Source organism: Phoenix dactylifera, chromosome 6 (assembly GCF_009389715.1).
Source record: "Phoenix dactylifera cultivar Barhee BC4 chromosome 6, palm_55x_up_171113_PBpolish2nd_filt_p, whole genome shotgun sequence".
In the NCBI taxonomy this organism is placed as follows: Eukaryota; Viridiplantae; Streptophyta; class Magnoliopsida; order Arecales; family Arecaceae; genus Phoenix; species Phoenix dactylifera.
In genome coordinates, this window is record NC_052397.1 from 11,748,274 (window position 1) to 11,774,557 (window position 26,284).

Genomic DNA, 26,284 nt, shown 5'->3' on the forward strand with positions numbered 1-26,284 from the left:
TTTAGAAGAACTCCAATCACTATTAGCCATGGCCCACCTTGTGCAACCTTTGGAAATATTGGTTTGATCATGTTTCCCAACAAAAGTTATCTATTCGGAAAAAAGAATGTTATCTAGGATATATTGGTCTTTTGCAAATTTTCCCCGATAGCTAATTGATTTTGATTCTTGTTGTTCTGTGTTTTTGGTTACCCTCAACCAATACTTTTTATCTGAATCATGGAATGACCAGCCCTAGTTTGCTAGACCTAGGGATTCTTCTCTACCTTAGATCCACCGGCGAAGTATTTAATGCAAAAACTCCAATTGACGTTCCTAACAAATTTGGCTTGGACTTGAGTAAAAGGCTAGTTATAATACTTATATACAAATCTTTTACCAGAATACCAAGCCATTTTCTCATCAAGATATGCTACTTTTTTATGGTTTGGGTCTGGAAGTATCTTTTATGCTCTTAATCAGTTAAGGTTGTGAATGCACATCTTATATTGGCTGCAACCTTGGTTGAAGATTGACCAATAATGCTAGCTTCTCTTGTACTGACCTATCTTTACTAGGGTCTCAGGGAGATCACTTTGAGAAGCTAGAGGCATGAAGATTCTCTGTAGATCCTCTAGATATTGCTTTATACTTATTTTCTAGAGATTCTACTATATTTATTCGATATCCACTAGGTTACTCTTATCAGTTAGCAATATGCATGCTTGGAGGGCCCTTTTGTCACTTTTGCATATTACTTTAAATGATGGTCAAGCCTGCAAAAGCATAAATCTCTATTTTCCCTTTCTTCCTTCTCCAAAACTTGCTTAGTTAGTGTTCCCATAGACCAACATATCCATAGATGAGACCAAAGCTATAGAGGTTCTCTAGAGGGACTTCCTGGTCCCTAGAGATCTTTATATCTGATTGCTCATAGAAAGATCGACCAATAGCACGTGCAAGATTGTATTGATTTCTTTGCCTACTAGCTTAGTCTCGTCTGAGGAATTTCTTGTCCATCCTTCCATTCTTTGAATACCTTATTCTTTGATCAACTCTTTATCTATGAATCAAATTTGATCTCCTTGGCAGATTTCTTGTATGTACAATTATACTTAGAATATAACTTTGTCCCTTCTACCGTCGGTTTGCCATGACCAAAAAATTTGCGAACTGGTGGAATGTTTATATTATCAGAATCCATTCAAAGAAAGCTACCGCTATCGTGGCCTGAATCAACATTAGCTCACCTCTTGCCTCAGTGGGTGGAGATCTCCTGCTGATTCTCAGCTGATGGAAGACAAAGTTCCTTCAAAATTTATAGGCTAAAGAACTTCGGCTTTCCCTGAGTGCAAGGTATGTTCGCATACTCCTAACTGTGCTAACTTAATTTATTAGATATAAACGATATGTCTAAGCTTACAATATCATATCTAACTAATTCCTATATAATTATTCTTGCAGCTCCAATGAAGGCTCTTTGATTCAACTTGCAGTAGCAAATGCTGAAGTTTCCACTCCAAAGAGAAGAAAAGTGCAAGCCCATGAACTTAAACTTGTCTCTCTTCTCTTGCTATAGCTGAGAGGTAAGATGAGACACTTGACATGTACAGGTAGGGTTGCTTTTTCTGGATCCATGGTGTTGGACATCAGCAAAGACTCGAAAGAATCACTCGGGGATGATGGTGTTGATAATACTACTGATTCGCCACAGACCGAATCTTCTAAAGACTAAACTTAGCAGACCATGGAACTGACTCATCCTTTCAATGGGCTATCTTGTTTATTTTCTCACCCCCTTATTTTAGAAGTCCCTAGGAGCTTCCTCAAATATCGAAGCATCCTTTACTCCTACAATTGATATAGTGACTAAGATGCTCGAAACATAAAAAGAATTTAGACCTCTCATTAATCTAGCCCAATGCCATCTCCAAAAAACATCGCTTTTTAGCTACCATCTATGAGGTATTAATTGTTATGTTTTTGATAACCAAACCTTCTGCCAGTACCCTAACTTTATCTCATTTTCATAGTGCATCTGTAGCTATTCAATCTTTCAATCTTTCAATCTTTAGCTAGTGCCAAAGCTAGACTATTAGCCTGCTCGACCAATGTTCTTTACCCTTCATCTTCTCTCCAAGTTCTGGCTAAGGTGCAGAAGGCCAAATGATTAGTACAAAGTATTGTCGAGAGGTCAATCATTGAGCTCATCTCTCCAAAGATGCCCAAAATCTTGAGTGTAATTGTGATTTTACAGCACTTGGCCTACCTTTCGACAGATCATGCTTCTGATCTTCAAGAGGTTGAAGTTGCTTCTTTGGAAGAAGAGGTTAAACCCACTTTGGATGCATATCGAATGGTCTAAGAAAAAATCGATATCCAAGGGATCTTGATTGCATCCCTCAGAGCATAATTGAATGAGGCACATCAACAACTACAACTTCGGAGGACAAGCGAGCTGAGCTAGCGAATACATTATGGAGAAGTTCTAGAACTTGAATTTGGAGCGCAGACAATTAGAAGAATGCAAATCTAAACCTCCAGATCTCCTCATCAAGGTAGATGAGTCCAGCGATTATCTGAGTAACTCTAGGACAAATGGAAAAGAATAAAGAAAACTATAAAAAGTCTCTAAAATAGAGTCCATACGTTCGTAGAAACATAGTCAATACTAGGTACTTTTCACTTGTATCAGTCTCTTGACCAAAAATTTTATCATACAAGCTAACCAATTTGCTGGCCAATCAAATTTAATATTATTATGTACTTTATTTATAATGTCACTTCTGAACCAAATTCAAGACTTCCACTACAATCCTTATATAGATGCTTGCAAAATATGAGAACCCATCTCATCTATTATTAATGTATATATGGTTCATCTATGAACCTAATTGTGAGGATCCGTGCGGGCGTGTGTTTAGTCCCACGTCAGTTATTCGTTGGGTAGATCTTGGATACTTGTATAGGATCGAGAAACTCAAATAATATCTTTCGGCTAGTCATTTTGGGCGAGGTCTGAATTGTTATAAATAGTATCAGAGCGGAGCTGACCCATAACCTATGTGAACTAGGGGACACTGCAGCACGGATCCATTGAGGCTGATCATGGGCCGATCATGATGTCTGTGATTAGATTTGAATAAATTTGAATCCTTAGCCTGACGAGGACGTCAGGGCTTGAACAGAGGGAGTATATGAGGATATGTGCAGGCGTGTGTTTAGTCCCACATTAGTTATTCGTTGGGTAGATCTAGGATACTTATACAGGATCAAGAAACTCAAATAATATCTGCCGGCTAGCCATTTTGGATGAGGTTCTGAATTGTTATAAATTCTGGGTGCCTCACGTGCGTCGCGCAGGCGAGAGCGTAACACAAATGATTGGATCCTAGATTGAACAACATATTTTTTGAAAAAAACTAATGTGATGTTGCCTCTTACATATGAACTTAGCATGCATGATAACTAGAGAGAGAATGGTGGTATCCATGGACATGGTTTTTCCACAGCTTTGACAATAGAGGTAGATAGTATTACAGGGTGATAGTAGTGTAGCTCCACATCCGCTATCATTAAGAGATGACCGACTTTAATAATAGAATCTTGTGTTGGTGTGGTTCTACCAACTTTCTCAACATCATCTATGAATCAAGATGACCATAACCTTAGATCTAAATGTTGGTCTCATATCGTCCGGGGCATCAATGGCTCCTTTCCTTGGTCTGTGAATTCCTAGGACTCTATAATACAGTCTTTAGCTTCATCCTTTCGGTAGGTTGGAAACCAAAAGTCAGGCTTCTTATGGATCCTAATATTTCTATTTTATAAATATTGATAGGCCAATTTACCCATCACGTGGGTGTGATTGATTGGGTTCACCATAGTACGTACTGGAGTATGTTGGGAACATAATATTGACCCTCAATAATAGAAATGAGCCTTTTGACTTTCCTTGCCACCAAATTCAAAGTTATCTTGCATCCCATCATGGGGATGTGATCGGTTGGGTTCATCACAGTATGAATGGGAGCATGTTGTCGTGCGTAATATTGACTCTCGATAATAGAAATGAGCCTTTTAACCTATCTTGTCATCAAATTCAAAGTTATTTTGTATCATTCAACAAATGACTTTAATACAATAGCCACTTGACATGTGACTACTTTAAATAGATCATGCTTACTCTTGTTGATGTAGAATTTCAACTGTATGACAATCTTTTGTAAAGGACTCGCTAGAGGATGGATTAATTCCATCTGAGGAATTTGGCTTTTGAACCCAGGCTCCTTAGGAAGAATTGCACCAAAGGCTGTAACCCCCTGTCGAGCTGTAGGAAGTGGTCCAAATGGCTTGGGAAACTCTGAGACTCCTTAGCATGGTGTAGTGGACTCCTCGATAGTCTTGACAACTAAACATCAATCCTCTTTCTTAGTGGCATGATGATAGCTACCTGTATAGTCCAGTCGAGTGTGCTAGAAGAGACATGTTGGCCATTGGATCCTCTACTAGGGGGGAAGAATGGCACACACGTCTCTAGCAAGTTCGTGCAAGTCCACAGGCATGTTGCCAATGTCAAGAACCAGAAAGAAGAGAGGGTGAAGGGATGGTAGTATGGCTCCTGATTTCTTGAACTTCAAGAACTTTCAGTAGGTTGTAGCTAGTGCTACGATACTACTAGATTGTAGCCGAAGGGTATGATTCTACTCTAAGAACTACAAATATGTTAGGATAACTAAAGCAAAAAAATTAAAGATAAATGCAAGAGTAAAGTAAAGATAAAGATAATAATAGATATTTAATTGGCGACAAGGTTCTTCTATGGAGTTACATCCTCATATTTACATATAGAATTGCAAATAGTCTACTAAATGCCGGCTTCTAGTGTCGACACTTGCCTGTATCTGATCTCCACTTTTCTTGATAGTTCTAGTAATTGGAGTAACTGTTCTTCCACTTGCCACTTTTTGATAACTGTCAAGTCCTATACTATATTTGTTAACTGTTGGATCTCATACTTCGTCACAACCTTTTGGTTAGGCTCATGAGAAAAGATCCATAGGTTATCATATTTGATCGACCTAAAACCTAACACAGCTAGTCTTTGCTTAGCCTATCTCTAATAGCTATTAAGCTTATTCAGGCTGATAGGTTTCTTACTCGGTCTATAAGAGATGCATGCAGCAAGCCGCTCTCCTACTACTTAGTCCATTCCTGAGGCAGAACTCCATATGATGTTGGAGCTTTACCCTCTTACTTTGCCTAGGTACTTGGCATATATAGCCCATTGCAAGTGTCATCTCAAAATTCCCCTTTGCTAGTTGCTTCTGAGAGAAAGAGATGCATGTGAAGCTCCTCTTTAACATAATGATTATTGCACTTGTGGACTGCAGGGTGGACTCTAATCTCGAATTGTTGTTCAACTCCAAAATATAATAAATTATCAATTGGCTTGTGACGCATGGCCTATTTGAATGATCTTGGTGGAGTTGCTACAATTTGACAATCTCAGACATTTTGGCCATATCACAATTTGAGATATCAACTTCAGCTAAGGTAGGTGGCAAATATAAAACTGGTTGCAATTGACTGGTACAACAACCTCATAATTTACTGTTTACTTCACAAAACGAAGATAATATTTGCGACAATGTTTAACTAATCCATCACATTACCGGGATCATTGGCTTTTACTTTCCAGATACTGATTGCCTAAGAACAGAACGCAGGAACTAGGTTTGCTTTGGATTTTCCTCTCTTTGTTTAACAAAAATTACAACATTGCATGAAAGGGAGAGTGAAAGCTTCATTTGGAAGAAAATAAATAGGGGAGGCGGCTCAGGTCAGAGATAAAGGTATCCAGAAGCTTATGTATGGTCGTCCATGTATTATGTATTATGAGAAGTTGAAAATAATAATAATAATAATAATGTTGATGATGATGATTGATGATGACATTAATAATGATGATAACCACCATGACAACAAGATGATGAAATGATGATGAGATTAAAAAAAAAAAAAGGAAAAAAAAAAGAAAGAATGTGTTGGTGTCGCTAGCATTACCACCAAAAATATTTTTTTAAGTTTCAAACAAATTAATTTTTTCAAGAGACTCCCCTGTCCTTGTCACACACATAAATATATATATATATATAAAGCTCTCATCCTACGCGAGACTCACGCTTGTACGACCCAAGAAAAGGCCCCTCTCTCTCTCTCTCTCATATCGAAGGCAACAAGTTGAAGAGGCGTTGAAGACTTGGGCTGGGAGTGGGCCTTCCTCCATTAAAATCTCTCAACATTCCCATCTCCCCAACTGCCCTACAAAGCGAGCAAGCCATTGGTACAATTAAAGTCAAGCACAGCAATAAGCATTTTTTGTCATTTGTGCCTTGGATCATTGTGATGGCAAAGACTTTTGACTCACCAACTTTAACATATCATTCTTTACATTGAGAGAAGTCTAACATTCCGCTTTACCAGGTTCAACAACATAGATTCCATTTTGACTAATAAGATTGATTGTAAAATTTTGTCTTTTTACATATCATTTATCTCACAACCATTTCCTTTGAGAGGATATTGAGGGCTTTGGTGACGGGAAATGGAAGCAAGAGTTTTTCGTAGCTTGAAGAAAGCAACTTGCCTCTTCCCTTGGGAGGAAATGGAGACCTTATTTAAGTGCTTGTCCATATCTATTTGTTTAGTTAGACTTGGATATGGACAAAAAAATATAAGGTCTAGCTAGGGAATTCAAACATGACGTGCTATGTCAAGATTTCAAAATATAACTCCTCTCCATGGATGGACAATATTAATTCAAGTGGCATAATATGTGAAAGATGGAAAAAATGGAGTATTAGGTGATTTACCTCGACTGTTGATGGAGGCTAATAGTCCAATTGAATCTGAATTTGACTTAAGCATCTTTCAGCTCTGGATCGAGCAGTTGCCCTCCCCCCCCCCGGAAAATTAAAAAGAAAAAAAAAGGAAAAAACCAAGAGGCAAAATAAGCTAGAGAACAGGAGAAACCCTCCTAAAATAGGTCACTTAAACTATGTAAATATACCATGCCACTAAAATTTTGTCATTCCTAGGAAATAAACTTGTAGTTCTATTTTACAAACAAGCCGTTATTTTTTATCAATTGAGATGTGTGATGCGAAGGCACTAAGTAAATTGGTGAAGGCTCTATTAATTGTTAGATTTGGGCTTAAATCCTGCCTTTATTGAGGTTTGAGAAGGTATATAATTTGAGAGAGGTTTATCTTCTATTGTGCAGTCCATTATCTATGAATTTTTTCTTATTTTAAAATGCAATAATGCTTGCTCTCTTTTTTTCTAATTTGTTCGGTTAATACTCCACAATCCAATCGTCTCACCTTGTTTATTGTACCTTTCCTATCCTACCATCCCCCAAAACCTCGTGGCAAAACCATATTCCAAAATATATTTGTTACAATCAATTCATGGTATTCTACTTCTTTATTATGTCAGTTACAAATTCAAGATGAGATTGAATACGACTAATTCACCGTATTTGACCATTACTGCTCTTAAAAATTTATGGATTCTCTTGAAACTATCAAGAAAGATCCTTGCATCATAAAGTGTGATGTCAAATGAAACATATTCATCTGGTTGCAAATTGATTCCAATTTAGTAAATATGCCATACATGCTTTTCTTTCCTGCTTTTCTTCTTTTTTTTCCTTGAGAAGAAGTTGGCTACATCCATTTATAAATCATCGAGATCAGGAATTGTAGTGCCTTGAACCCAAGTCTCTTGTATTAAGATTAGGAGACTTTATCAACTTAACCACTTGGTACCCTCAAATATGCCATACTTAGACAGCATGTAGAAAAATTACAAACTTTCCATGGACAAGTTTGACTGAGAAAAACTGCAAATATTATAATTCCATTTTAAGTGAAAAAGTCGCTAACATTATGTGTTATAGTGTTAGTAATCATATCTTTGCTTAATTAGAAAATCTTAAAACAACCTCTCCAAAAAAACCAATAAAAAAAAGGCAATCCTCAAGGAGTAATACTAAGAATGAGCAATGTTATATGACACTTGTTTTGTGTACATGTAAGTCTACCACATATCAGAGAAAAGTGTAACTGATAAGAATTAGTGTGATACAAGTAGATGTGCAACAAGTCACTAAAAAATTAATGTCCCTAAGCATTTTCCTTTAAAAATTATTCCCCATATGCTTTTTAAAGATACAAGTAGCTATCAGAGAGATAGGAGGAAAATATGAAGTTCCAAAAGATCACTTTCCATCTAAATGGGTTTTGTAAATATCACAACCGAACTTTCCCTTTCCCAATACCCACTAAAAGTATCAGATGATCATAAGCAGTGACTCAGATGTCTTATCTTACAGCGTCCAACCTTTTCGTATGAATTCATCAAACACCAATTGACTTACAAATGGAGCTATCGCTTCACCTTACCTAAGTCCCGTCCTATGGTTGCCTACTTGTCCCACCCAACCCCAACATGAGGGCTATCTCACTTGCCAATCGCCACTTGGCAAGTCATCGATAAAACAAAATAGCTATTTGAGATAAAATGGTCTAGTTAAGGCCTAAATTTTTGCCTACCAAATTTACTTATTTGTGCAAACTCTCTCTCTCTCTCTCTCTCTCTCTCTCTCTCTCTCTCTATCTATATATATATATATATATATATATATATATATATATATATATATATATATATATATATATATATATATATATATATATATATTTGTTGAATCAGACCTTTCTTATAATTATTCTTAAATAAATATAACTATGAGAATCAGCACATAAAACGTTCAAAAATTAAGAAGGGGCTATAAAAGTAGAGGTCGATAAAATGGTTTCTACGTGACTGGCATAATATACTGCAACCTAATCTAATGTAGTGTTCGTCTTCATGTAAATATATATTGCCTCAAAAGATAGAAAAGTAAAGATCAAATGACAGCGGTCCTATAGTAGAATATGAGAATTCAGGTACCTTATATAATTAACATCTGCTAAAATATACCTTATGTTTGGCATTTGAAAGCTAGGTTACCATACTTTTATTATGTACATTACATATGTTAAAAATCATGAACGGATGATTATATCTTTTATAATCATCGAGAAGCATGGCTCCCACCTTAGGAAGAAGTACCATTATGATGTTGGAAAGAAAGAAATTTAACTTTTAGAATCAACAATATTTGCTGCTTTGTTATCTGTCAATGCTATGATGTTTAGCGTCCTCAACCATGGCAAGAGTTATATCTTTCGCACGGAAGAAAGATTTACAGTCGTTGGATCATGCAATAGTTGTTTTAAGATCTGTGCATGTAGATGAGTAAAACAGTCCAAAGTGTTTTTGAGGTCTGTATGTGGTGCGATCCAATAGTTCGAAGAAGACCAATCATTCTTTCAGGCCAAACATAGGTTGTAATAGTTCGAAGAAGACCACTTCATTACAACTATTTTCGCTCTATTAACCTTTTCTTTTTGCCCAATAGCTGATAAGATTAAGGCAGAGATAAGCCTTTCCACGCGCTAAGTGATGATTGTGGATGGAGGAGGAAGCATTTCTTTAGATGCTGCAAAGATAAAAGCATGTCCCGCACTCCACGGTCAAATTTTACACGCTTCCACTGACTTTTGCAACGGGTATGCGCATGTGAGTGAGAGGAAGCTCTTGGTTTTGTTTTCTAGTTTTCTCTTACCGTATGATTCTTTTTCAATTTTTCAGGATCATCCACTGTTGATCTTGTCTTTCTCCATTTCCTTCAAAATCACATGATAGCTTAATTGAATGACCAGATATCCAAGAGTTGTTTGTGGTATATGATTTTATATAGATCATAAATAAACAAAATAATGTGAAAAAATTATCAAGAATTTTTTCCCCAATTTAAGAGCAGTGTAAGAACATGTGCATGCTTATGTTTTGTCCTATATTAGCTATTTGCTCAAGTTTTTGGATATTTATATTAGGTTAAAAAATTCAAAATTTATCTTTTGAATAGATATTTTTGAATAAAATTCTAGTTATTTTAAATGGTATTAGAGCATATTCTCTATAGCCCATATAATTAATAATATATTAAAATATAATATACCATAAATATAGTATATATAACATCAATATAATGTAATATTATATATTATATCATCGAATTGGATAATAATGTAAGGAATAGAGATAATTTAGAGTTATTATTATGTATAATTAAATACGATGATCTCATCGGCCCTCGATTTTGGGATGAGCACCCTCATCAAACCCCTCTATAGGCACGAGAAAGCTGCCATCCGTTAAGAAAAATTATCGGGCACGAATTTCCATGTACCAGTACAAGTATGGGTTTCCGCGGAAGCGTGTGGGTCAAAGCTTTGTCCCGGTCGCCCCCACCTTCCGGTTTCCGATCCCAGTCAACTTACAATATACCCCTCGGTTTGGACAAAACTAGACATCCGCCCCCGGTTTTGGGAGATGCTACCCACTAGCTCCATCACCTATCTGTCCCTGGTTTTATCTTGATACCCAAAAATACCCTCAATAATTGGTTCCAATCATAAAAGTACCCTTGAGAAAATCCACTCCAAAATTATTAACTTTTCCTACCATAAAAATTCTATTTGTTCAAAGTTTAAAAATAACAAACGCAGTGCGAAGGGATAGCCGTGTCTTTACCTGAAATTCCCAGGTGCCACCGAAGAGGCAATATGGTAACTTTAGACAAAGGCAGGGGTATTTCTTTTTTGTATAGTTCTTTAGGATCAGGGGCCTTTCTCTCTCAAAAGGCAGGCTGGAGTAGGTGCCTTGCATTCTTTGAGCTCTGTTGGAAGCTAAAACTGAATCAGAGATATTCACAGGTATGTCAAACTTGATATAGAACCTAGAATTCTTCATCACAAGCCTTTATAGTGGTGGATTTATTTTATTAGTTTTATCCATAAATCTATGTTCTTCTGGTTCCTTAACTTTCCTTTAAGATCTATAAAGTTTTTCACTGAATTCTCTGCTTTGGTAGGTGTACAGAATGGACCTTGTCCGCCGTGCAGTATTATCTTTGTTTTCCATAAATTTCTCTTGAGATCGATGTGTTTCGGTCTTTTGTTTAGATGGTTTTGTTGCTTGATGGTTTTAGTGCCTTTCTTGTTAGCTTCTTTTCCTTTTTTCTTCCCCTTCCCTGCTCTTATTTTGGGTGCGAAATGGATTTCTTGAGTCCTGAGTTCACCAGGTTTGAGTGGGCAAAGTTGTTGGTGGGAATCTGCAAGAGAATTCTCTTCATCTGGGATAAAAAAAAAAACTCTAAGGGAAGATGGTTCCTCTTTACCTTTTTCCTCCCTCTTTTATTCTTCATGTATGATTTTTAAGAGAGGAAATTGCATTCTTGATAATAATCCTGGTATTTTTTTCATTTCATTAGTCTTATGTTTTCATTAGGGATGTTATCTATTTGGGGCTAGGTAATATATTAGTTTCATTAATTATTATTATTTATTTTTATTTCATTCTTTATTTTTATTTTTGTAGTGTAAGTTGCCCCATGTCTGAGCTCATTCTTTTCACTTCTTTGGCTTCTAGATTCTGGATAATGTTGGTGAGGGTTAGTTCGATGTTTGCGACCAAGAATATGTTCTAGGATGGGTGATCTCTTATATTGGAGATCGTATTTGCAGTTGTAAGTTGGACATCTTCATGACAAATAGATCAATTTCAATTTGCTTATGCTACTTTTCTTTGAATCATCAAGTTCTGGTTGGAGTGTAGGTTAAAATGTCAAAGGTATGGACCATCATGAGGTGATATAGCAGATTCTGTATCGTAGTGGAACCCCTTGGCTAATATTCTTCTGTGATTTTTCTTATTCTGTCTATATTGTCACTCGGACGAATTGGAATCATCCTTCGTAAGATATGCCCCATTAGTCCACCCCAGAAACAAATGGAGCCCCAGATGTCAAGCTACTTAAAAGTTTATGCAGCAACAGTAGTGATCATGATATTAATAACATGTAGTGAGTTTCCCTCATGATGTAGAGAGCAATCATATGATTCAAGCTGTATCATTATAATATCATTAAGTCCCTTAAATTAATAACAGATACAAATGTAGATGCAAAAGACTTTTAGCTAGGTGGAATTCATAAGCAAATGATTAATAAAAGAAGAGTTCAGGATGGGTCAGTAAGCCATCATTACTGCAATACTTAGTGAATAATATTCTATATGGTAAATGTGATGATTCCTGAAGTTACAGTTTTTGACCTACAGTTTTTATAGATTTAGTTTAAAAATATTTTTGATGGAAAGTTATTTAATAATTTGCTGCATTTTCTTCAATGAGGCTGCAAGTAGGGTGGTGTTGTTATATGATTCATTCCTTCTTCTAGTTATAGGTCTGAAAAAAAAAACTTAAATTAGCTGCTTTATGTCACTCATAGCTTGTTTGAAGCATTCAGTTTTGATTTTGATGGGTTGAGTGTGCTGGAAAAGCTTGCTTGCCACTTGTTGTGGAAACTGCCTTGAAATCACCTCTAGTATATACATATGTTCCAGAAAGCGAACACTATAATCTAGAGATATCAATGAACTAATTCCAGGGTACAAATGTATGAATCATCCGAATTTATTTGATTATACATATCTTTACATTTATTTCAATGTATTTAGGGGTTTGGTCTGTTGGGAAGACAGAATCCAAAACCCAAGGGACTTGACATACATGTTGGAATCCAAGTTGACTCAAAAACTTGAGCTGTTGAGTTTGGACCCAACTAGTATATCAACCCCTTCACCTTTGTTTTACGATCTGTTGTAGGACTGTCCTTTGACACATGGATTCCTAGCGTTGGTCTACTTTTCAACTGGAAAGGATTCTTCAACCATTTGATTTGTTTAATAATGGATCTTGTGGGAGGCAAATTCTTCTTGATAAGTTTGTACTTTCACCTTCTTAGATGTTTTATTCTCCTGACATAATGCTTTTGTTTGCCATGGCTCGACAATTACTACAGCAGCACGAAATTGTAACTTACCATGACGAAAGTAACAAATGGTAACTCACTAGTAAATTCTTTTGGGATTTTATATACTTAAGAACAAAAATTCTGGATGTTGCATAGTTTCAGTCGATAATCTTGATTTACATTATAAGTCTTGTTAAAGTCCCTTCATAGTAACTATGCTAAGCATACCCCTATTTGCATATCAATTCCATGTGAGGTGATAATGAAGATTCCATTGCTTTCTTACCCTTTTCTGTCACCTTATTACCACCTCAGGTGAAATGAGATTTGAGTACTAAAACAGCTTGATCACTGAGAAACTTTTTAAAATTTCACATGGTGATGCCCACACTACTTGCTATTATGCTGAACCTTTGCAGTTATGGATATACTTATATTTACCTAATTCTCTTTGCAGCTATTAGCTTGCTCTTAAACCCCAGAGGGAGAAGGATGCTGATAATGGTGATAAGTTTTTTTTCCTTATGGCATGCTTTAGTGAGTTTGGTGTGAAAAGAGACGTCTTAATTGTTGTCAGGTTGATTCATATAGTAAGAAACAAAATGGGAGCTCTTGACTGATGACTAGAAATGACCACCATCTCATTCTTGATTTACTCGCTGTTCATGGAGCTTTGAGATGCCAGCTCCTCCTGTATGACATTCGGTGGGATATATATTGATGCAAGCTCCCAAGAGGTACGAACATTCAAATAAGTCCCAGAAATCATACTATCCTCACAATTCCATGCCTGTGAGAGAAGCAGAATCTCATTTGCTTCCCCAAAACCACCAATCCTTAAACTATGTTTCCTCTGATGATGGGTCCAATCAAAGGAATGTTCACCCTCATACAAGTGGACAGTTCTGCACCCTAGAATCCTCCTCGGCAGCTGCTGGGTATGCTACTCACAACTCTCCATCTTCTCTTGCTTTCTCCCCTAACAGTGGGAGCCCATTATCACAGCAAGAATGCCAGTCAGACAACACCTATGGATCTCCATTAAGTGTTTCATGTATTACTGAAGACCCAAATGATCTCAAACTCAAGTTGAGGGAATTAGAGACTGCCATGCTGGGGCCTGACTCAGATATAGTTGAAAGCTTTGAGAGCACCTACCCAAGTCACACCTCATTGGATCCGGAAAAATGGAGACAAGTGATGGGAATTCCCAGAGGAGATTTGAAACAGATGCTCATAGCTTGTGCAAGAGCTGTGGCTGAGAATGATATTCCTGTAGTGGAATGGCTAACTTCAGAGTTAAGGCAGATGGTTTCAGTTTCTGGGGAGCCAATTCAACGGGTGGGTGCCTACATGTTGGAAGGTCTTGTTGCTAGGCTGGCATCCACAGGGAGTTCTATCTATAAAGCTTTGAGGTGTAAAGAACCTACAAGCTCTGAACTCCTATCCTACATGCACGTCCTCTATGAGGTCTGTCCATATTTCAAGTTTGGGTACATGTCAGCAAATGGTGCCATTGCCGAAGCTCTTAAGGGGGAAAATATGGTTCATATTATTGATTTCCAGATAGCACAGGGAAGTCAATGGGTGACTCTGATTCAGGCCCTTGCAGCGAGGCCTGGTGGGCCACCACATGTAAGAATTACTGGCATTGATGACTCTGTTTCAGCCTATGCGAGAGGTGGTGGACTTCACATTGTGGGGCAGAGATTATCTCGGCTTGCTCAGTCATGCAATGTGCCCTTTGAATTCCATGCAGCAGCCATATCAGGCAGTGATGTAGAACTTGAGCATCTTGGTGTTCAACCTGGGGAGGCATTGGCTGTGAACTTTGCTTTCCAGTTGCATCACATGCCAGATGAAAGTGTGAGCACAAGGAATCACCGTGACAGGCTCTTGAGAATGGTTAAGAGCCTGTCTCCAAAGGTGGTGGCTCTTGTGGAGCAAGAATCCAACACAAACACTGCTCCTTTCTTTCCAAGATTCTTGGAGACTCTAGATTACTATACTGCCATCTTTGAATCACTTGATGTGACTCTCGCAAGGGAGAACAAGGAACGTATCAGTGTGGAACAGCACTGCTTGGCTAGGGACATAGTTAATGTCATTGCTTGTGAAGGAGCTGAAAGGGTGGAAAGACATGAGCTTTTTGGGAAATGGAGGTCAAGGTTTACAATGGCTGGGTTTAAGCCATGTCCGTTGAGTCCATTGGTCAATGCCACTATTAAGACACTGTTAGAGAACTACTGTGAACACTATAGGCTTGAGGAGAGAGATGGTGTACTATATCTTGGTTGGAAGAACAGAGCATTGGTCGTCTCTTGTGCATGGAGATGAACTACCGATCTGACAAGCTGCTGATATATCTATAGTTTTCCTAATTTGCATTTTAGTTTATGAGAATCTGTAGCTCTTTCTAGAATTTACCAACTTCTTAATTGTAATCTCGTAATGTTTCCTAATATCAAACATAAATTAAGAAGAAAAGAGCTTGGGATATGATTGTGTCATCAGACTCATTCTGTCTGTGCATGTGTTCGAGTTGTTACATTTTTGCTGATAACTATTGTTCTCATTGGGATATCATTAAAAAAAATGCTGAGAAGGCCATAGGCATGAAGACAGAGATGGCACTTCTCTTGGATGCATGAGAGAGTTTCAGTTGTTTCATATTATGGAAATGAAATTCTGATCTGACAAGCTGCTGGTATATTTATTATTTTTCCTTTACTTGTTAGTTTATAAGCAACTGCAACCTTCTGCCATCTCTAAATCTGAATGGCTGATTTTTAACAGCTAATGTAATTGTAACTTTGTTCGTTATAATTTTCCCAGTTTATTCTTTGTGCATTTGCTTTACAATTTATAGATGCATCAATAAGATAATATGTAGAGAGTGAGCCTTGGCTCAATGGCAAGGTTGGAGATTGCAGACTCAAAATGCGGAAATAGCCTCTTTGCACGTGGGGTAAGGCTATGTGCATCTGACCCTTCCCAAATCCTGCAATAGCGGAAGCCTCATGCATTGGGCTGCTTTTTTTAATCAATAAAATAATGCGTATAGCAGTCTATTTTTTTTCCTTATGTATATATTTTTTTTTGATTCTTTTGTTACCATTGCATGGATGTGGACAGCGTACTCCTGCATTTTCAGGCATTTTTGCTTGTTATTTTGAATTTGTCGAATTTTGACAGGTCTGCAGAAGGATTTATTCATGAACCTTTTGCTGAAAGGTAACCTATGAGGAGATATTATGATATTATTCATTCTGAAATTTGGCTTCTATCAGAGTGCCATATTTTTTCAGAAATTTGGATATTGATATTTTTTTTATTGACATTGAACTGTGTTAGAATTGATCAGTTATAAGGATGGTGGTAAACTGAAAGTTTGACTATGTCATTACAAATAAGCTTCAGGGCTTGTGCCTGTTGAGCAAGAAGAAGAACTTTCAGGTAATGCTGATCTGTTATGCATAACTTTGTTAATTTAATTTTACTTGCAAGTGCAACATATTATATTTCTACTTCTTGTATTTGTCTTTCGTAGGTTCTGAAAGTGCTGGTGCTATCTTTTTTTTTTCTGCTATTCAACCGCCGTAGGATGTTTTGATGCGATAATGAATCAGTGTAACTTTAGTTTATGTTTCTAACTTGATAGCAACTCCAAATGCCAATTCTAAAACCTCCAGATATAATAGGCATTTTGTCTACTTGACATACCAAAAATTCTTTTCATGACACTATGCTCTCAGAATGGAAAAAAAAAATCTGAAAAACAGTAAGGCTATTAGTATTTTATCTAAAAGTGAGGACTAGGGCACTGGACCCTGAGAGAGACAATCATTTTACAGAACTCTGTATATTTGATTAATAAGGCCTGGTTTCCAAGTGAGATGCTTCCGCTATGATAGTAATTGCTTCTGTTACTGGTAAGCTTAGGTTGAAATTTTAATTTCTTCAAATAGCAAGCTACATTGTTACTAAAACAGTAAATATAATTGTTATGCGGACAACAAAATAAAAAAGGAGGAAAATAGCCACCAATTAGCAATATTATTGTTTAGTTTTGAGCAATGATGGCAATAACCATTTGAAAGGATTATTATTGAGAGGCCACTTGATTATCAGGTGTATTTAGTTTCAGTTCAGCAATCTAGTGGAATGGGGTAGCTGCAACAACATCCAGGTGATGAGTTGATACTTGGGGAATCAGTGGATCACTTCTTTTTTCTTCTTTCTGAAGTTAGACAGTGTAACACATGCTAATCAAAGACCAAGTGACCATTATTATAGTATTCTATTGATATGGAAGGCGAATCAACCTCATCAGTGTCCTCCATCACAGTCATCATTTTGGATTTGTCAAGCGGTATGCACAAGAAATACGGAATTATCTTAAGGTAAAATGCAAAGAGACTATTATATACTTGTCATTGCCTGTGGACTTCAATCTTAATATCTTTTTCATGTTTCTTGAAAGCATGAATTTATGTTTGATTAAGTGATATAGATTTTGGTAGAGCAAAAGTTATCAGATGCATGGCAAAAAGGAAGCTTCATTATGCTTGTTGCTGCGCCAGAGGCAAGGGTTCACATTATCTATTACATTCCTTCTGTCTTTTAACTTTATGTTAAACAGGCTCCATTATTTTTGAGTATGTTGCTCTTTTTCATTTTGTTACCCAATTCTCTTATGGACACTGTTTCATGGAATTGATCTGGTACCCAAGCTTGGGAACTGCTTCATCAGATGGCCAACATGGTACGGAGTCATGCTCATTCTAACTTATCTGTGCAAGGTGATAGCTTATATGTGTGTGGTATTGTTGTATCCCGAGATAGAAATGTTATGGGATTGCCCATCATGCTTACCATACCAATTCTCTCAATAGGAATACACTGTGGATTAGTAGGAAATGAGATCTATCAGAAACAAAATGATTTAACTTTGTATTTGGTTGAGAGAGTTCTTTCTTAGTCTTCAACATATTTTATATTGAGGCTTGGATGCTTGCGGTGAGATGCTTCAGCTATTACTAAAGAGAGCATTATTAGGTGTTCCTTTTTCTAAAAAATATTTTATATTGGACCTTTGAAACCTGCTTATATTTGCTCAGTTGTAATGCTAGGCATATTTAGGTTTGGATTCTTTCGACCGAACCTGAATGAAGCTTGATTTGTTAGGAAAGAAGTATTAACCAATATAATAGCAATCCCTTTTATTTATTTCACACATGGTATGCTGTATTGAACTGGGCGGTATAGAGCGTATCGTACCAGTTCGTTATCGATATATAATAGGGGGTGAATCGATATTCCATATGCCAAACCAGTCTTTGTACTGGATGTACCGATATAGTACTATGGGATCTGGCATTGAAACGACATACCTTGATTTTTCCCATTTTTATCAGTATTATCTTAAGCCTTTTCACCGCAATTGAAGGCCCATAAGGTAAGGTAGTTTTACCACCTTGGCATTCTCGGCAAGAATGAATAATTCCATAACTTTGTTTTCATTGGTTTTAAAAATTCTATTTTCTCAAGATTACTGGTGGGAATGCCGCTAACCATTTCATAGAACTGATGGAAGAATTATCAATGTCAGACACAAGGCAAAGTACCTTGGAAGGATCAAAGAGGAACCTCCCAATGGGACAGGGTGCAGTGACTAGGAATATAAAATAGAACCTCATGAATGTTGTTGTGGTTGAAATCTGGTGTGAGGGTGACCACGCCAGAGAAGTCGGGGGAGCCACCGGTCGGGGTGGAAAAAGGTGTTGTCGGCGCCCCGCACCGGAACCCACTCACACCAGCGCCGCCACCGACGTCGGACAAGCAAGAGAGATACAAACGGATAAGCACTCTCTCGCTCCCTCGACTCCGGACTCAAGGATCACCTCTTCGCTCCGCCTACGAAGGGCAAAAGATTACCCCGTGGTATCAGTAGGATAAAACACTTGAGCACCGCAACGGATTATCAAAGATCAAAGGAAGAAGAAGGAAGAAAATAGCAAAGCAAACACAAAAATGTAACGAGGTTCGGCTACAAATAGCCTACGTCCTCCACCGCTCCAAATCTCAATAAGGATGAACTGATTACAGAGATAGCACACACCCGAACGATCACAAGCGATCGATCTACAAGAGATTCACACAGAATTCCCTTTGCACAAGAAGTAGGATCCCAATCCTCTTCTTCTCTAGAACCCTAGCCTCACAAACAAGAGTCTCTCTCAAATATACGGCCAATAATCTTGCCCTAGGGCTCTCATGAGTCCTATATATAGTCTCAAGACCTTCAGATGATCATAGCCGTCGAAACGCCACCAAAAACACCAAAAGAAAATCGTCCGTACGATTTTTCGCGAGCCCGAGTCGACTCGGCTGAAGTCCGAGTCGACTCTGGCACGTCTGAACAACTTCCAGTTTAACTGGCACGATCTCGAGTCGACTCCACTGTATCTCGAGTCGACTCGACGATGCTCCGAGTCGACTCGACTGTAGTTCGAGTCGACTCTGACAGTCCAGACAGAAACATGGTTTTTGCGGCTTTCTCCTCTCGGGTCAACTCGACAGACCTCGAGTCGACTCGACTGTTCCCGAGTCGACTCGACTGAAGCTCGAGTCGACTCCGACAGTCCGCCAGACAGAAAACTATGCAGAATTGATTTTCCTTCAATTCTCTTCATCACCAAAGGTCTCCACATACCCCAACAATCTCCCACTTGGAGACCTTGGGTATATCCTCTTGTTACTTGGCTCTCCTCTGTGCTCCCACTGAAACTAAATCATCCTAGTGAAATAGGTACGATGCCTCCTCAACGTCTTCAAGCATGAAGACCAGCAGAAGCTGAACAACTCCTCAGCTTCTCCACCGTGACGACCTTCGTCAACATATCTGCAGGATTCTGACTTGTATGAATCTTCTCCAACTTGACGAGTCCCTGCTCGAGCAATGACCTCACGAAGTGGTACCATATGTCAATATGCTTCGTCCTTGAATGGAAAGCTGAATTCTTTGCCAGATGAATTGCACTTTGACTATCTGAATATAACATGCAATCCTTCTGTTCCTTCCCAAGCTCCTTCATCAAGACTTGAAGCCATATTAGTTCCTTGCACGCCTCTGTGGCTGCCACATACTCCGCCTCCGTAGTCGACAATGCAACAACTGGTTGCAACCTGGAAATCCAACTGACGGCTCCACTGCCCAAGGTGAACAAGTACCCTATCGTGCTTCTCCTGCCGTCCAAGTCCCCTGCCATGTCTGAGTCCACATAGCCCTGTAACCGGATCTCAGAACCTCCATAGCACAATGACATGTGCTCAGTGCCTTTCAGATACCTCAGTATCCATTTGACTGCGCGCCAATGCTCCAAGCCTGGGCAGCTCATGAAGCGACTCACAACTCCCACTGCTTGAGCAATGTCTGGTCTCGTACACACCATAGCGTACATCAAGCTCCCCACTGCCGATGTATACGGGATTTTTGACATATTGAGCTCCTCCACCCGCGTCTTCGGACTTTGCCCTTTTGAGAGCTTAAAATGGGCACCCAGCGGTGTGCCAACAGGTTTGGCACCCTCCATGCAGAATCTCCTGAGTACTCGGCTGATGTACTCCGCCTGAGATAGTCTGAGGATATGTTTAGACCTATCTCTACTGATCCGCATCCCAAGGATCTGTTTTGCTGCTCCTAGATCCTTCATTGCAAATTTTCTTGACAGCTTCAGCTTCAATTTTGCAATCTCATGCATGCTAGCTCCTGCAACTAACATGTCATCAACATACAATAGCAAGATAATGTAAGATGTACCGAAGTCCCGGAAGTAGCAACAGTGATCCTCCTGACATCTCCTGTATCCTATCTCAAGCATGTAACTATCGAACTTGAGATACCATTGTCTGGGTGCCTGTTTCAAACCATAGAGGCTTTTCTTTAGTTTGCAGACTAAGTCACCCGTGCCAGCTGCAATGTATCCCTCCGGCTGCTGCATATATATCTCCTCATCGAGATCTCCGTGGAGAAAGGCCGTCTTCACATCAAGCTGCTCTAAGTGAAGATCCTCTACTGCCACCATGCTCAGCACCGCTCGAATAGTACTCATCTTGACTACAGGAGAAAAGATCTCTGTGAAGTCGATACCTGCTCTCTGCTGAAATTCTTTTACAACCAGTCTGGCCTTGTATCGCTTCTTCCCGCCTTGCTCTTCCTTCAGCCTGTAAACCCATTTGTTTGACAGTGCTTTCTTCCCCTTGGGCAGATCCACCAAATCCCACGTTTGATTCTGCTCCAATGACTTCATCTCATCATCCATGGCCAACTCCCACTCCTTCCTGGTATCAACCTCCAATGCCTCCGTGAAGCATTCAGGTTCGCCATTATCTGTGAGCAGCAAATAACTAAGAGTCCCATCATACCTTTGAGGAGGCTTCCCATGAGTACTACGAGTGGACCTTCTTAGTTGTGGAGGGGGTGCCAATGCTTCAGGTTCTTGCTCTGACTGAGTCTTCTGACTAGAATTTGTAGACTCCTCTTCAGGATCCACAAAACACGGCTCAACAGGTTTTGTTTCTGATTCAGTGCTCTGCTGCATTTTCTCATTGAATACCACATCATTACTACGAATGATCTTCTTGTGTTCGGGATCCCAAAGCCGGTACCCAAACTGTTGACCTCCGTATCCAACGAAAATACACTTCTTTGATTTGGCGTCTAGTTTGCTTCTTTGACTGGAATCAACATGGACATAACTGGTACAACCGAATACTCGTAAGTGCGCCAAATCAATCTTCTTCGCTGTCCATGCTTCCTCAGGAATCCCAAATTCAAGTTTCTTTGATGGCCCTCTGTTGATCAAGTAGGCAGCAGTGTTAACTGCTTCCGCCCAAAACTGCTGTGGCAATCCAGCATGTATCCTCATACTCCTGGCACGCTCATTAATTGTTCTGTTCATCCTTTCAGCAACTCCATTTTGTTGTGGTGTTCCTGGAACTGTCCTTTGCCTGACGATCCCAGCATCTGCACAGTAGTCCTCAAACTCCCTGCTACAATACTCACCACCGTTGTCCGATCTCAGGCATTTCAACCTCTTTCCTGTCTCGAGTTCTACCATCACCTGCCATCTCCTGAAGACCCCAAATACCTCTGACTTGTGCTTCAAGAAGAACACCCAAAGCTTCCTGGTAGCATCATCAACAAAAGTAACATAGTACTGAGATCCACCAATGGAAGAAACTGGTGCAGGCCCCCACACGTCCGTGTGCACGAGATCTAGCTTTTCTTGCTTCCGAGGTTTACCTTCTTTGTTGAATGAAACACGCTTCTGCTTTCCGAGAACACAATCCTCACAGAAGTCCATCTCAACACTCCTGAGACCCTGCAGCTTTCCCAACTGGTGCATCACCTCCAGTCCCTGATAACTCATGTGCCCAAGTCTACAATGCCATAACTTGGTGTCCACATCTGCTGCAACAACTCCAATAGAGTTCTCCGTGCCGTTGGTGACATAAAGTGTCCCAACCTTCTTGCCACTAGCCACCGTCAACGAACCTCTGGATATCTTCCACTGATCAGCTGTGAAAGTAGCCTTGTACCCCTGGCTCGCCAACTGTCCAACAGAAATCAGATTCCTCTGCAGTTGAGGTACGTGCCGTACGTCCTCAAGCTCAAGTGAAGATCCAGAAACCAACTTCACTTCCGCGCTTCCCCTTCCTTGTATGGTGCAAGGCTCTCCATCCCCTAGGTAGACCTTGCCAAAGTCTCCCTTCTCATATCCTTCAAGAAGCTTCCGTTGGGATGTAGCATGGAAAGACGCGCCCGAGTCTATCACCCAAGACTCGTCACAGGTAGACAAAGATAGAACGAGGGCATCCATATCACCGTCTTCAGCAAGATTTGCCAGATCCTTGCTGACTCCTTCGGTGTGGTCGCCTTGCTTCCCTTTAGGAGATTTGCAATCCCTCCTAAAGTGCCCCGTCTTCCCGCAGTTCCAGCACTTCGCTCCCTTGTTCTGAGGTGCTCGAGACCTGCTGGATCTCGACTTCGAGTCGCTTCGAAATCGACCGTCCTTCTTTTGTCTTCCCCGGTCAGAGGTGTTTAGTGCACTTCCAGACGACTCCGTAGCTCCAGAAGATTTCCTTCTTGCTTCTTCACTCAGAAGCACTCCCACAACGTCATCAAAAATCAACTTCCCCGTTGCCGAAGAGTTGCTCACCGCCGTCACCAGGCCCTCCCAGCTATCAGGCAATCCGGAGAGGATTAGCAATGCCCGAATCTCATCGTCAAAACTAATCTCCACTGACTCCAACTGGGCCGTGAGTCCATTGAACTCGTTGAGGTATTCTGCTATGCTGCCGCCATTTTTCATACGAAGATTAAACAACCTCTTCATGAGAAATACCTTGTTTGATGCTGAGGGTTTCTCGTACATCCGCGACAATGTTGCCATCAACTCCATCGTCGTCTTCTCGTTTTTGATGTTGAATGCCACTTGGGATGCAAGTGACAATCTGATGGTGCCGAGCGTCTTCCGATCGAGGACCTCCCAGTCTTCATCGGACATCTTCTCTGGTTTCTTTGCTCTACCTCCAAGAGGTAAATAGAGATCCTTCTGGTAAAGGTAATCTTCTATTTGCATCTTCCAAAACCCGAAGTTCGTGCCATTGAACTTCTCAATTCGCAACTTCCCTTCATCCGCCATTGCAGAATAACCAATAGCTCTGATACCAATTGTTGTCGGCGCCTCGCACCGGAACCCACTCACACCAGCGCCGCCACCGACGTCGGACAAGCAAGAGAGATACAAACGGATAAGCACTCTCTCGCTCCCTCGACTCCGGACTCAAGGATCACCTCTTCGCTCTGCCTACGAAGGGCAAAAGATTACCCCGTGGTATCAGTAGGATAAAACACTTGAGCACCGCAACGGATTATCAAAGATCAAAGGAAGAAGAAGGAAGAAAATAGCAAAGCAAACACAAAAATGTAACGAGGTTCGGCTACAAATAGCCTACGTCCTCCACCGCTCCAAATCTCAATAAGGATGAACTGATTACAGAGATAGCACACACCCGAACGATCACAAGCGATCGATCTACAAGAGATTCACACAGAATTCCCTTTGCACAAGAAGTAGGATCCCAATCCTCTTCTTCTCTAGAACCCTAGCCTCACAAACAAGAGTCTCTCTCAAATATACGGCCAATAATCTTGCCCTAGGGCTCTCATGAGTCCTATATATAGTCTCAAGACCTTCAGATGATCATAGCCGTCGAAACGCCACCAAAAACACCAAAAGAAAATCGTCCGTACGATTTTTCGCGAGCCCGAGTCGACTCGGCTGAAGTCCGAGTTGACTCTGGCACGTCTGAACAACTTCCAGTTTAACTGGCACGATCTCGAGTCGACTCCACTGTATCTCGAGTCGACTCGACGATGCTCCGAGTCGACTCGACTGTAGTTCGAGTCGACTCTGACAGTCCAGACAGAAACATGGTTTTTGCGGCTTTCTCCTCTCGGGTCGACTCGACAGACCTCGAGTCGACTCGACTGTTCCCGAGTCGACTCGACTGAAGCTCGAGTCGACTCCGACAGTCCGCCAGACAGAAAACTATGCAGAATTGATTTTCCTTCAATTCTCTTCATCACCAAAGGTCTCCACATACCCCAACAAAAGGGTGGCGCCTCTTGCGCTCTGGAGACCCTGCACAAAGCCTCACCGGTGGATTTCGGCGAAGGCCCTCCGATGATTAAGTTAGAGTGGATCTTAGTTGGTCCAAAAGTCCCTAGGCATTATCTGATGTGGGCTATTTATAGTCCCTGTAGAGGTGCCCAGATGGCGGAGGTATGGTCTGTTCTCATCATGAGAGGAGATGGCGTTTGGCCAGGTAGCATGCAGCTAGGGCTTGCTTGAGGCATACAGTATAGGCTGTTCTTGTGAACGACATGGCGTTGATAAAGGTGGTAGAGGTATGGCCCTTGGTTGCCATGTCGTGGAGTGGCCAGTAAGTAAAGCATAGCGTGGTGAGGTTGTAATATACGGCCACGTATGCGAGCGTAGGGGAGCGCGTAGGTGCGCACGTGGATGCGGCCGTGGGCGAGGTTGGGCTCGCTTGAAGGCCGCAGCATTTACTTGGTGAAGTTAGCTTGATGAGCACTGAGGTCGGGCCGACTTGGGGGCCGCGACATATGTTCGGTAAGGTCACCTCGGCGGACTCTGAAGTCAGCCCAACCTCCTCTATTCTTAGTTGACTCTGCAGGACGCTTCCACTCAGATCGGGGCGCCGTTACCTACGGTCGATTAGTATGTTTAGCGAGATCGGCTCAGCGGACTCTGAGGTTGGCCCAGCCTCCTCGATTCTGAAGTCAGCTCGGTAGGGCGCCTCGAACTCGGGCTCGGGGCACCCTGCAGGATCGACAAAGAAGAGGCCCCATCGACCGCTGGTATCTACAATGACGCCCCTCGAGCCGGGCTTGGGGCGCCCTGCAGGATCGACCAAGAGCCGAAGAGAAGTTGCATCTCCGCGCGAGGTATTGTCCGCTTTGAGGTTTGGTCACACTCGGGCCTCTTCAACTCTTTGGGTGCCATCACCCTTCACGGCTTTGTTCTTTAAAAAGGTGCCTCGCGAGGGAAAAGGGGATAGAGACTCCTTTTAAATACAATCATTTCCACTACCCAAGCAATATGGGACTAAGGGTATGGCCCCCCTCCACCCCCAACACTAGCCCCGCTAGTGGGAAGGATTCGTGCGGGGTCATGGTGGGAAGGTCCATGCACCTTCAGGGCGCTCTATCTGTTAGAGCAGGAAAAGGGGTTGCGTCTCCGTGCGAGGTATTGTCTGCTTTGGGGTTCGGTCATGCTCGGGCCTCTTCGGCTCTTTGGGTGCCGTCACTTCTCATGGCTTTATCCTTTAAAAAGGTGCCTCGCGAGGAAAAAGGAGATAGAGACTCCTTTTAAGCATAATCCTTTTCACTACTCAAGCAGTATGGAACTAAAGAGTATGCCCCCCTCCACCTCCAACAAATGTGGACGCAGAATTTTCCATTTGATAGCCGAACAGATGTTTTAGGACAGGAATGCTGTTCAAGATGTGCAATATGAACTGTAGCATGGGTAATATATATCATAGTTGTCTTTGATTAGAGTTGAGACAGTACTGCTGTTAGTGGCTTTAAACCTTTCAATAACTTGACAACTTGGCAGAGTTGAGTGCAACTGGTTAATTTGCTACATGTCCCACAAAATTGCGAGACCGCATAAAACTTCCTGTTATTCAAGACTGTAAAATTGAAGTTAAGGACACACT

General features: G+C 40.6%; 1 protein-coding gene across 5 annotated transcripts; it reads left to right on the plus strand.

Moving 5' to 3' along the window:
* The first annotated feature begins 10,770 nt into the window (after window positions 1-10,770).
* On the plus strand, window positions 10,771-15,483 carry LOC103714936 (chitin-inducible gibberellin-responsive protein 2-like). 5 transcript variants are annotated; one of them, XM_039127432.1, is made up of 4 exons: window positions 10,773-10,871; window positions 11,587-11,683; window positions 13,428-13,474; window positions 13,642-15,483. In XM_039127432.1, exon 4 carries the CDS (start codon window positions 13,691-13,693, stop codon window positions 15,305-15,307), a length of 1,617 nt encoding a protein of 538 aa, XP_038983360.1. In that variant the 5' UTR covers window positions 10,773-10,871; window positions 11,587-11,683; window positions 13,428-13,474; window positions 13,642-13,690; the 3' UTR covers window positions 15,308-15,483. The 5 variants fall into 5 exon arrangements, with proteins under 5 accessions (XP_038983362.1, XP_038983360.1, XP_038983357.1 ...); XM_039127434.1 differs by lacking the exon at window positions 11,587-11,683 and having other exon boundaries at window positions 10,771-10,871; XM_039127429.1 differs by having other exon boundaries at window positions 13,428-15,483.
* The last annotated feature ends 10,801 nt before the right edge of the window (window positions 15,484-26,284 follow it).